Raw genomic sequence first — 13316 nt, 5'->3', positions numbered from 1 at the left:
GGAGATGACATGAGAGGATTATGCAGTGTGGGCGGGGGGGGGGTGCACAACAGGATACAAACAGAGTCACAACTCAAGCATTATCTTCGGAGCAGCTCGAGGGGAAGGAAGCAGCTCTGTCAGAGCAACACACAGTTGTTCCACCTGTCTTTCCACTGAGCACCCAAAAATGTAGAGGACCATCCTGGGAAACAATGCTCTGCTAAGAAGTCTTTCTCTGTGCCTACCCAAAGTGGCTTCTGTAAAAACCCCAAAACCACAACTTTAAAAAAAAAACACTTAAATCAGGACAAGCCAGGATGGAAACAAACATGATTTAAATAGGGTAGCTGTGTTAATCTGTAGTAGAAGAGCAAGATTCAGTTCCAGTAGCACCTTAAAAGACCTACTAGATTTCCAAATCTGTTAGAATAAACTGGATACAGGAAAAATAGAAATGATAGCACTAAAATGGATCTTCTTGGAAAGGTCATTCCAAAGGTAAGCTTCACTTTTATGGCTCTTTTCTTAAAACTATAAAACCAAAATTTCTGCAGAGGCAGACATAAGCAGATCACGTGCTTTGCATGCACGTTAATCCTCAGGACCTTAGGAGATCTGCCTGAGACCCTAAAGAGCAGTTACAGTCAGAATAAGCTGCTTTAATTAAGATTTACTCGGTGTAAGAGTGCTTCATACTTCATAATAACACTCACATGACCCTTCAAACGCAACAAAATGAGTGATGCTTGTGCCCCAACATTACTGTATCATTTTTAGCACATTTCACCACCCACTCCTTTATTAAAAACTTATGCTCAGCTGCTGCCTTAAAAAGGCCATTAAGGGGGAATACTGGAATCCAAGCTAGAGCGGATACTTTTCAGCTAGGGCTGCCAACTCCAGGTTGGGAAATACCTGGAGACTTTGAGGGTGGAGCCTGGGGAGGGTGAATTTTGGGAGGAGTGGGAGCTCAGCAGGTTATAATGCCACAGAGTCCACCTTCCAAAGGAGCCATTTGCTCCTTGGGAATTGATCTCTGTAGTCTGGAGATCAGTTAGCATTCCGGGAGATCTCCAGACCCCACCTGGAGGTTGGCAACCTCATCTTCAACCCAAGATCCCTGCAACCATAATTGCTGGAGTTGGATGTTTGATTCAGAGTCAGGGCTAGGAATATAGCAGGTAGAAGGCATTGCTCTCTTAAACATGCAAGGTTGTAATTTTTACTGCTGAACACTTTATAAAATAAAGCCAAAGGAGATTAAAGTATGGAACAAACAAACTTTACTTAACAATCGGATAAATTCCTATCCTGAGTGGTAGCCTCAGTACTCTGTTACAGGAGAAAAAGGTTTCGTAGCATCTTAAAGACTGTTATGGTAGACCCTTCATTTTACTTAACACTGTGCAACTACACCTGATCTAAAAATGGCTGTTGCTTTTGGTTTCAGTTCATTACTGGTGTTCCTTAGAACTGCTTCTACTCAGGGCTTTTTTTCTAGGAAAAGAGGTGGTGGAACTCAGTGGGTTGCCCTCGGAGAAAATGGTCACATGGCTGGGGGGCCCGCCCCCTGATCTCCAGACAGAGGGGAGTTTAGATGGCCCTCCGTGCCCCTCCAGTGGTGCAGAGGACAATCTAAACTCCCCTCTGTCTGGAGATCAGGGGGCAGGGCCACCAGCCATGTGGCCATTTTTCCAGAACTCCATTCCCCCACGTTCCAGCTGAAAAAAAGCCCTGCTTCTACTCATGTACTTACTCACAGAATACTTTGCTCCTGTGGTAGTATCATTACAAGCAGTGATGGGTGAACATTCTTTTGTTGGAGTATGCTCCAACAGCAGCTACTAAGCCAGCTGCTCGGCTGAATTCCAGCAATTCTGCAGGTGCAAACTATCTGAAATACTGCTTATTTCAAATTTGTAAACCCAATGTGATTATATGAGGTGCTTGATTTGAGAGTAAATAGGTATGAGCAAGATAAATTCAAATTTTGAATGACGTTGACAAAAATCAAACCATCATGAATTACAAGTGCAGAAAACCAGATGAGAAAATACCTCTAGCATGGTCAAATTAGGTGACTCATGTAATAGTGAAGGATACAATACAGAAGGGGACTCTGGGGCCCCCGCCTGCATTCTCAGACCTCTGACTACAGCATCATAAAGTTCTTGATTCAAGCTAGCCTGTGATGTCCAAACACACATTTCAGGTTCCTCATTCAGAGCATGCACAACCCCACACCAGGGCAAATAGCACTCCCTAGAAATTTCAACAGACTTGTCCTCGGAGTTCCCCACCGGAAACTTAAGACCAAGGCAATCCCAAATCTGGACTGGGATCATTATGCATGACTCACATATTCCAACCTATGCCATTTTCCCAACTGAAACAGCCTCTATTTGCCTATTAGGGAAACTCCCTGAGACAGCAACATGGCTTGGGTGTAAGACTTAAATCCCTTCTCCTTATGCTTAGGAGCCAAATGCAATCCAATCCAATCACCTTCTTCTCCATATTTTTTATTTCACTGCCTCCAAATACTGTGTTTATTTCTCTAAGGCTCCCAATAACAAGCTGTCTGCACCATAACCTTGGGGTCAGCTTTATCTCCACTTAAATGCCTTCTCCTCCCAAAGGTGTTGCAGAATGGGTTTCATTTCATCTCTCATGTAGAGGTGGAGGAGACTCTCCCCATACAGATTCTTCTTGAGTTCCTTTTACAGCTTTAATCTCTCAGACATCTTAAGACACCCTTCTCTTTTATCTCAGCAAAATGTAAACCAGGAGGAGTTGAAGACAGATCAGTTCTATCTTTTTGAGGGCAAAAGTAAGCCAAGTGCAGAGAGAGCTGTTCAATATCTTAAGGATAAAATCCTAAACACACTGGACTAGTAAATCCAGTTTAGGACCACTTCCCAAATGGGCTGTTACACAAGTGCACCTGGGATTTGTGCACCACAAACTGCATGTGTAACTGGTAATAGTTTTCAGCATCTGTGTGCAGGAATGCAAATGAGGCTTAGGCGGTTAACCCCAGATTCCATTTTAGGTTATGTGCGTGGCTTCAGGAGCCCAAGGTTCACTTCTAAATGTTATTGCATGGGTACTCAAGTCACTGCTCTCAGTGAAACTTTACTTGTGCTTAAAACTGTGATACATTTCCCATAGAGTTCAAGGAGACTGTGGAATGACTCAGCTGAGAGAGAAGGAAAAAAGGTGAATTTGATCTTCCACCACATAACAGTTGTATTTATATACCATTCTTCTAGGCAGATTAGTGCCTGCTCAGAGCAATGAACAAAGTCAGTGTTATAATTATCCCCACAATAGAGGTTGGGAGCTAAAGCTGATAGAAGCGGCTTACCAAAAGCCATCTACTAAGCTCAAGGCAGCAGTGGGATTTGGACCAGCAGACTGCTAATTTACAACCCAACCACATAACCACTCTGCTACTGCAGCTCTCTAGTAGTTCTCGAGCAATCAACCTGAAGACTGGCCCATAAATACATCAATGAGTGCCAAACAGCACAATGCAAGATGTTCTAAGGTAGAACCTGTGGACAGTTTTGGAATTTGGAGAATGGGAAAGGGATGTCACTACAAAATGTGCACCTTGGATTGTTGAGGCAGCTTCAAGCCAAGCATCTTCCTGTAATGGAGACAGCGGTTTCTGAATGGGTGCTCCTTGCAGACACAACAGTGATGTCTTCTGGGTTTTTCTGAAGCACCTCCAGTTCCAGTGAGGTGGAGGAAGAAAGGTAGAACTGGCTCTTTGGTTTGGGAAACAGACGATTTGGAGAAGAATTAGACGGGTGTCAGGAAACCCACTGACAGACACCACATTGGCGACCACTGCTCTCAGGCCACTGGCCAATCTGACTTGGGCAAAAATTCCTAGTCGACCCTTAGTGTGACAACCAATCAGACACTAACAGTGCAATCCTAAGCATAGTTAGTCGAGTCGACACCCATTGATTTCAATGGGCTTAGACTGGGGTAACTCTGTTTAGGATTGCACTGTAAATCCAAATTGGCATGACCCTTGCCCCCTTTCAATACCCTGCTGAGGAAGTGGGGCTCCGGCTGTAATGAGGCCCCACCTGTTTATATGAGAGAACTCATTAGGAGCTTGTTGAATAACTTTTCCTGGGAGTTCTCCAGAGTTCTGCAGTACTTGGCTATGACTCTTCCCTCATTACCTGCTTTCTCAGCTCCATGACCCCCCATTGAAGGTCATTCTCTTCCAGGTCTGGCTTAGCACCTTACAGATCCCACAGACAGACTGAAGTACACCAGGGTACTTTGAAATTGCTCTGGTCTTGCTAAGCCAGTATTTGTGTTGCTCTGTGCATTTTGATGTCACAATTACAAGTGGCACAATTGTGATGGATCAGGCATGTTGTATGATTTCATATAATTTGAGGAAATATCTTGCAGGAATTTCCTTTTGTTTAAAATTTGAAAAACAAAGTGTTTCATTGAAAATAGTGAGCTATTCCCATTTCTAACATCCCCCATTGTTTAGAGGTTTGAACCCATTACATTTTCCTAGACTGGACAGATCTAATCACAGCAACCAAGCTATCATTTACTTTTGTGACTTAATGTGCACTTTTCAGCCACCAACGTGTTACAACTATGTCATGTGCATACATGCATTAGGATACCTAACTATGTACTTTTAATGTACAGGTCAACAGACAGATCTGTTGTTAAAAGACACAGGAGAAAGACTAATAAAAAACAAACCTGAGGATACATGGTCTATTTGCTTTCCGCCATGACTGTTCCATTTTGAGGTCTGTTCAACAGTGTGTGTGTGTATTCATAATAGAGTTGTATACAGCCAAATGTCTGTGAGTCCTTTTTATAAACTGCTATGTTTGTGCTGATGTGCAAAATCTACATAAAACAATAGGAAGTATTTCTTTGTTCCAGACTGTGAAATAGCAGAGGGTGAAATATCAGGGCAGGGGCAATGAACAAGATTTCTCAGATAGTGAAGACTGTGAACAATGGCAATACACACAAAATCAGATTAACAAAACAAGCAATAGGGCCTTAAGTAATATTAATATCTCCATATATAGCCTTCCCTTCTGAAAAACGTCTGGTTTCTTTCTTTTAGGAAGGTGGGGGAAATCTTTTTCATAGGCTCTTTAATATGATTTGATATTAGATTGTTTACTGGTTTGGGATTTGTTGGCTTGGGCTGGTAATTGCTGGTGTTTGGATTTTGTTATTGTGATTGATGCCGGTCTAGAGAGGGTATGGCTGAGTTTTATTCATCCAGCAATCTTTGCTTAACTTGAGGGCCGTTATACAATCTGTTGCACCCCAGTGGGATATCAAGTCCTATATAAATAAAGTATGAAACCAGACAAGCATTTACCTGTGTTTGTTCTTCACACTTTATGGCTTTCTAGCCTTCCTTAGCAAATCTGAGTGCCCTGTCAAGTGTGTAACACCTCTTAAAATGAGCCAAATACCATTCGTGCTCCTGTATCACTGAAACATCATAATCAGCTCTACATTATTACCTGTGCTAGTAAAAACACCTGCCCATTTCGCTATGTGCTTTTTTGTGTGCATGCAGGAACTAAATTCAAAAATGGAATCTCCTGTAACACAATTGCGCCCTCTGCCAGCCAAACTGAGATATCCGTTACAGATTTCCGTCTAGTCCAGGACCTGCATTCTGTTTCACACAGTGGCTAACCAGTTGCCCCGTAAGGCCAAGAAACAGGGCATAGAAGGCAAGACCTCCATCTTTATTGCCACCTAGAAACTGACTGACGTTTGCTGCCTCTGAGGCTCCCTTTAGTCATTGCAGTTAGTAGCCGCTGATGGATTGTGAATCTCTCTAACACCCTTCTAAAGCCATCTATGTTAGTGATCATCACTATCAGTGAAAACATAAGCAGTTACTCCAGTCTAAGCCCACTGATTTCAATGCTTAGGATTTCACTGTAACGGTCACTATTGAATGAAGAAGAATTTCTTTTTGTACATCCTGAATTTATTGCCTATTGGGTACCCTTAAGAGAGAAATAATGCAACTTGAGGAAGAAATGCAATGTCTGTATTGCAGATGCCTTCAGACCTTTTTCCCAGGAACAACAGTAGTACTGAACCAGGAATGGGCTTAGAGGATCTAAAGCGAGGCATATCCCTGCAATTCATTTCCACCAGAGAAAAATGAAGTTTCCCTATAACAAAATGACCTTCTGACTTTAGTTCTATGTTTTATCTAAATTCCAGCATGTTATATATTAAAATGGATGTTTGACAGGAGATCTCTAAGAATCATCTACACAGGCAATCACAATCTAAATGTGGTTTATTTGTGTATTTAAAACATTTCTGTGTTGCCTTTCCACTCAGTTCAAGGTCCCCAAGGTGGCAAACATGAAAACCTTTCAGACATGGGTAAATATTTCAAATATTAAAAAGCATTTAAAATGCAAATATATATATAAATAATTAAAACAAACAACATAACATAAGCACAAACATAAAATATAAACACAAATGCATAAAACATACAAACAGATAGACGAGATAATAAGATTTAGTGAGGAAATGCCCAACAAAGCAAAAAAGTCTTCATCCACAGGCTGAAGATAACAATACAGGGAGGCAGATGAATCTCCTTGGATAGAGAGTTCCAAAGTTTCGGCACCATGACTGAGAAGACCCTTTCCCAGGTTGCGACCTGTCTAGCCTTAGACGGTAGGGGCACCTGCAAAGAAGATGATTGGAGGGGTTAGGTAGGTTCATACGGGAGTAGGCTGTCCTTCCGGTATGCTGGCCCCAAGGCATAGAGGCTTTCAAGGTTAATACCAGAACTTTGGATTAGACCGGGAAGCAAATTAGGAGCCAGGGATAGAAAAGACCGCAGTGATACGATCTCCACAACCATGTTTGAAGGTTTGCTGACCATTTCATCATGAGAAAAGAAATTCTCAAGAAGTTTCACGAGAGAGATTACATCTTCCCAGGGCTTTTTTTCTGGGAAAAGAAGCGGTGGAACTCTCATGAGGGAATTGAAGGAGAATCCGATGCATCGGGTGAAGCTGGCATGGGGGGGCCTTTGAAAGCCCCCCTTCTCCTGCTGCTAATGAGTGGCAGAAGAAGGGGTGCTTTCAGTTTCAAACGCCCCGCTACCGGCTTCACCCGATGCATCTTGCAGAGATCAGTTCCCCTAAAGGAAATGGCCATTTTGAAAGGGGGATTTGAGTGTCTTTTCTGAAAGGGGTACCTGGCTGACCCGTTCTGATGAGACACTTTCTCACAGATACAGTTCCAAGGTGATGGTTCTCAATGCAATTCCTGCTGTGAAGTGCCACTTTGGAACTGACTACTTTGACTAGACCCAGCCAAGTAAGGTATTATTTACTACCGTTGGTTTTGTCATTTTTAATGGAACCATACACAACCAACAGTTTTGCCTGTTTTGGAACTGATAGATGCCGCTATCTGAGGTCCCCTTTCTAACCAATCTGATGGTTGCCCCCAGTCTAAAACAGAGGAAATGTGATTTTCAACTCCAGTTAGTATCTCTTCTTCTCTTGCAAGCATTTGAGCCGTTCTTGTTTGATAAAGAGAGTTTTGGTCTCTTGAAGCAACAGAAGAGAAGCTGAGGCTGGGTCCCTCTCCCTTTAAGGACAGCTATGACTTTGGGACTGATGTGACTTCACAGACAGCCAAGTAATAATGGGGGAGGCTGATGTTGCAATGAGTAGCAGGACGCTTTGGGAAAGCTCCAGCTTTTAAAAAGTAAGAGTTACTTAGGATGTTGTACTGTGCCTGTAGGGAGGTGCGTGGATCGCTCCTGGTGTAGGATGCACTTCCCCAGAGTGCCTCTATAGGTAAGTACAGGAGTGATGGAAAAATCAAAGCTATGGAACGCTCCTGTTGTAGGTATAAAATGAAGGGGGGAAATACCTTCACCTGCATCCTGTGACAGGTAAAGGCTTACAAGCTGGGCTAGAAAAAGTGGGAGCCTTCTTGGTTAGAACCATCATAATGTCATGTTTAGAGTGCGGGACTCGAACCAAGGAAGTCTAGATTCAAATCTCTGCTCAGTTATGGAGCTTCCTGAGTATGACTTTGAACCAGTCACTCTCTAACATTATCATTTTTAGTAATGAAACGGGGCCTCTTAAATTTGATCTAGTTAAAGGCAGCATCAGGACATGGCAAGATGGGTCACCTGCCAGGGCCAGTGGCTTCTGGTGGGGCCCACTGCTGCTGACTCCCTACTCCTGCATCTCCTCTGATGCCTGCACTCACACCCTTCCACTGCCTGCTTGTCACCTCTGCTCCTAGCTGCATACTTTGTTTAATGCTGTTGGAGAAGGACATGCAGGTGGGGCACAGAGCATCGGCATTCCTGGTGGGCATGGCAGTGACACTCCTAGCTGCACCCAGCACCATCAGGGAAAGGGTGTGCAGGCAGCATGGACAGCTGTGACTGCAGGTGGTGGGAGAGCTTGAGAATGTGCAAAGGAAGGATGCACAGGCAGGTGGGGGCAGGTGGGTGGGAGGCCAAGAAGGAGAGACAAGTTGTGGGCATGGGGGTGCTGAGCTTTCTCTGCCCAGGATCCCCCCAAACTTGGAACAGGCCCTAATTGAAGTAATGTTCACTTATAAATGAACATTTGTTAGATTGGGCTGAAATTTGTGGAATTGCCGTGGCAAATGCAGCAGCAGAATGCCCTGACTTCACCAACCCCACATACTCCTGTTGCCTGCGTTATGTTGAACATGTGCAAGTGCAGAAAAGCCACATGGTGCAGTACTCATTATAGACGTCAGCTTATTATCTCAGTTTTCATGTAAAATACACACACTGAAGAACAACCCTCTAGCCTTTATACTTGCCAAGACATTTACAGTGCACTCCGAAACAGTCATCCCCTTCTAATACCAGTGGCTTCAATGCACTTAGAGTCTCTCTTCATAAGATGTCCGGCTTGTGTTCTCCAAATGTTGGGTGATGCAATGTCTCCTGGGAACTGTTGTTTTCAAAGAGTCACTTGGGATCGCTGTGGAGAGGAAGGTTGAAAATACAAGCAAAATTAGGTTAGAAGCATTCTTCTAGTGTAGAATATGGGCGCAAGCAAGCCTTTAGTCCCCCACCCCACCCCACTCTGGGTGGAATTTGCCAGGTCTTAAAATAAAAGTTTTCAAAGATCGTTGGCGAAGAAGAACTCTGAAATTCTCCCCTGCCCCCCACCCTCCACTCTGAGTAGAATTACAAAGTTCCTCTCTCCCAGTGCCAGTTTGGTGTAGTGGTTAAGAGCAGCAGGGCTCTAATCTGGAGAACTGGGTTTGAGTCCCCAGTCCTCCACTTGAAGCCAGCTGAGTGACCTTGGGTCAGCCACAGCTTTGAGGAGCACTCTCAGCCCCACCTACCTCACAGGGTGATTGTTGTGAGGATAATAATAACATACTTTGTAAACCGCTCTGAGTGGGCGTTAAGTTGTCCTGAAGGGCAGTATATAAATTGAATGTTGCTATTTTTATTATTTATTATATAATTCACACAGATGGCATATTCCTGGGTGTAGAATTTTCATTTCTTTCAGCAAAGTATATAAACAATCCTGCCTATTGTCTTCCCTGGGATTCAGCTTGAATAGTTTTATTTCATGTTTCTCCAAACAGTTGCAGTCAATATGGCCTTGGGCCCTCTCATCTTCCTGGCTGTGCTAGCTCTGGTCTACCACCCCCTAATGGTCAGTGACCGTACAGACATGGCCACGCTGAACCGGCTCCAGGACCATGAGAAGTGGATGAAACAAGAAATGGAGCTCCTGCAGACTGAGTTTGACCAGAGAGACTGGACCTGGGGTCCACCTGAGACCTTGAAGGACTGGATTACAGCTCATCAGTCTACAGATGATGAAACCTGTGATAGGTGGCACTATGTGAGACTGACCGTTCTGTTCTTGTTCTTGTGCTACATATACAACTTGGGAAAGGAACCTAGTGATAACTCTAGCATTGATATCTCCAGTACAACCACCAGCCAAGATGATGACGATGATGATGACGATACTGACACGGAATCTGAAATGTTTGGCAATGGGCAACAAGTGCTACAGGCTTTCTATGACCGCCACATAGATGTGGACACCAGTGACCTAAACAATATGTGCAGTTTCATCGAGTCCTTTGTGAATGACTTGCTGGAGGCCTGCCGGAATGCCTTTCCCTATCAGAACACCCTTCCTCTCTTGGAGAACTGTATTGGGGTGGACAGTGCCTTTGAAGGATGGCACTCACAGGCATCCAAGCCATTCAGTGTACTGGTGCCAGTTCTGCCACCCAAGGGACACTCCTTCCACCTGGAAACGATGGATTCTGAGGGCACCCCAAGCAAACATGGGCACATCTTGGTGGAGATGGAGTGTGTGTGCAAGAGAGAAAGGCTGCTAGGGGATGTGATGTGCTTCCTTCATCACCCTGAACAAAAGCTGAGTGAAGACAAGCAAGGTGCTTTCCTCTTGCATGTTTTGTGCACCAGCTCCCACTTAGATGTGGATAAAACCATCCACTGGTTCCAGAGTCTTGTGGGAGAGGCCTGGAAAAATATACGTTACAAATACAACTTGGATCTCTTGCCTCAGCCTTCCAACACTTCATGCAAGCTGAAACTGGCATTTAAGTCTGGGAGGACAATCACTGTGGATATCATACTTGGAGTCCAGCAAGGGGACAGCTTAGTCTTCCTGGCCACTCAGGGTGCTGAGATGGACCATTTAGCTGGCACAGTTTGGCAGAAAACCTTTGCCATTCAGGAGCTGCTCTTTTTCAAATGGGTGAGCCAGCGAGTCCCAGAGGAGAGCTGCCACCTGAAATGTTTACAGCTCCTCATCTATCTAAAAGAGTCCAACCAATCAGACAGGAAGAACCCAGTGCTCACTAACTATCACTACAAAAACTGTCTGATGCACCTCCTGCTTTTCCAGCCATTGTCAGACTGGAGGTCTGAAGATACTGTCCAATGGCTGTATGAAATGCTCTTATTCATGTATACTGCCCTGAAGGAGAAATGTCTCCACCACTTCCTGATTGGAAACATCTCCCTACCCGTTCAGATCCCCATGCCCAAGGCCCTTCGTAGTGCTCCACCCCTCAATCTTTTCAAGCACTTGGCACAGGACCCCAACCTTCATGCTGAGGCAGTGAGGGAGTTTGAGGAGATCATACAGCAAGTGAGACCTCTGGTGACAGAGTGTGAAGAGTAGCAAAGGGCAACTCCAGCAGAAAGGCTAGCCTTCTTGGCTTGCCCTAATAGGACTGGTAATGAAAACAAGCCAGATTAGAAGCAGTGGCATCACAGATCCTGGCATGGTGTCATTTGAGTATCTTCACAGGTCTCCCATGCTTCAGCATGATTTGGGGGAAACACAAGTGGCGGTACAAAGGGCCAAGTCAGCTCACCTTCCAAGGGCTAGCTCCTTTTCTGTATTTTGGTATGCTCACGTTCCAAAGGAATTTGCTCTATTAGATTTGCAATAAAAGTTCCAGCAAACAATGTTCTGCCCTCTTTTTTTCTGTCTCTGGCATTCAGTGAAATCAGTCTCCTACCCTTTCCTTAAGATACCCCTTCAATGAATCACGGTGGACATCTGATGACTGTGACAGTTTTTGAAACTTCTCACTTGTTCTGGATGACTTTGGTCAGGCCGGATTCAGATACAGGCATGCGCTTAAGAAGCCCTGAGCATCTAGTTAGCTTTCCTCTATCAAATCATTTAATTTCTGGCAAGAGGTACACCGCAAATTGTTTTAGGTTTGCTACTGGACTTAGTACACAATATCACAAAATCTCTGCTTCCATTTTAAGCCTTTGTTAATAAAACACAATTATTCAGCATTTTAAACACTAGTTCAATGAACAGAAAATCATGCCATCCATTATAACAGCTACAAAGTTAACTAAAAGAGAACAATTACAGGAGTCCAAAAAAGTATCGTATTGAAAGAGACACAGGTCACAGGCAAAGAGCCCACTCTAGGAAGAAGCTCCCAAACGATTCAGCTTCTCATATTTATAGGGTTTCAGAACCATCTCTTAATAATAACTACCTTTCCCACTTCAAGGGGCGCACATTCTTAGCTAATTTATTATCTTATAACTGCAAACTAGATAATCAGACCAGGCCATCCATATTTAAAACTTCTTCTTAAAGTACATAAAATGTACTAGCAAGAATGTGTCAAGCAGGCCTGTGACCTGCCTGCCCTATTCAATGATGTCTTTTACTTTGGGGGATGAGGGGGGAAATAGATAGTTTGTAGTTCTGCTGTCTTCTTGCTATTTTCTCTGCTATTGCTATCCTGCACTCAGCTGTCTTATCTATAGGTGTGGGGGTGGATGGAGGTCGAGGCACCTGGGAACCAACCAAATGATCTTGAAGCCTTGGTGCTTGCCTCTCTTCCCTCTTCCAGCTTTCCTGTGAGAAAACATGCACCAAGACTAACAGACTTAAGGGGGGAGGAGAGAGGAGGGTATAACTACATCCCGGATGACCTGTTAGGAGTCTCAGCCAACAACCTCCCACTTAAGGAATGGATCTACAAGTCAGATGCAGTGATGGATCGGCTATCAATATTAAAATCTAAGGCAGCTCCTTGGTATAAACTAATCAAATCTGACCATTTAAGAGCTCCCTACCTAGCCAGTATTTCTCATTATAACCTCAGAGTGTCTTTCACTGCTCTGCACTTTCAGATGATGCAAACAGCTCTTTTGGCAGGGCGTTATTCTCACATCCCTATGGAACATCACACCTGCATTTGTGGATTACTTACAGTGGAGAACCTTTCCCACTACCTATTGTCCATTATATAGTGTACCCAGAGCTAAATTCTTAGCCAGAATCCTATCAGTCACAAACACATATTCTGAAATCGAGAAGATTGTGTTTTTGTTATCTGACACTGATAATCATGTGTCCTATAGAGTCTCTCAGTTTGCACTCGCAGCCAAAAAGATAAGATCCAAGGTGGTACTGAAAGAGGCTGTTTTGTGATTCGTGGGATAGTTTGGCATACCGTACTGTTTTAATTAATTTTAATTAACCTTTACAAACTGTGATAATGGATTTAATTGTTTATTAGTTGATGTTTGGTAAATTGTGATGGCCTATGGCTATAAACTCTTTGCAACATTCTTTGGGTATAACTAGCCCACTGGCCCATGCCCTGGCATTCTTGGCAATTACTTTGTACTGCGCTCTAATGGTGGTAATCTCTTAACTCATCCAGCCTGGCCTGATGAAGTGAAGTAGTCTAGGAGAATCCCCTGGCAGAGC

At 43.9% G+C, this 13316-nt stretch overlaps 1 protein-coding gene across 1 annotated transcript in view; it reads left to right on the top strand.

The window, feature by feature from the left end:
- Positions 1-11243, top strand: part of ITPRIPL1 (ITPRIP like 1) — a 195501-nt gene extending 184258 nt beyond the window's left edge. The window contains exon 2 of the mRNA XM_054997244.1: positions 9658-11243. Coding sequence (XP_054853219.1) covers positions 9669-11243 — 1575 coding nt within the window. The 5' untranslated portion in view covers positions 9658-9668. The remainder of the gene's footprint in view (positions 1-9657) is intronic.
- The last annotated feature ends 2073 nt before the right edge of the window (positions 11244-13316 follow it).

Source organism: Eublepharis macularius, chromosome 14, assembly GCF_028583425.1.
Source record: "Eublepharis macularius isolate TG4126 chromosome 14, MPM_Emac_v1.0, whole genome shotgun sequence".
In the NCBI taxonomy this organism is placed as follows: Eukaryota; Metazoa; Chordata; class Lepidosauria; order Squamata; family Eublepharidae; genus Eublepharis; species Eublepharis macularius.
The sequence above is the reverse complement of the archived record's forward strand: the minus strand, read 5'-3'. Positions and strand labels throughout refer to the sequence as shown.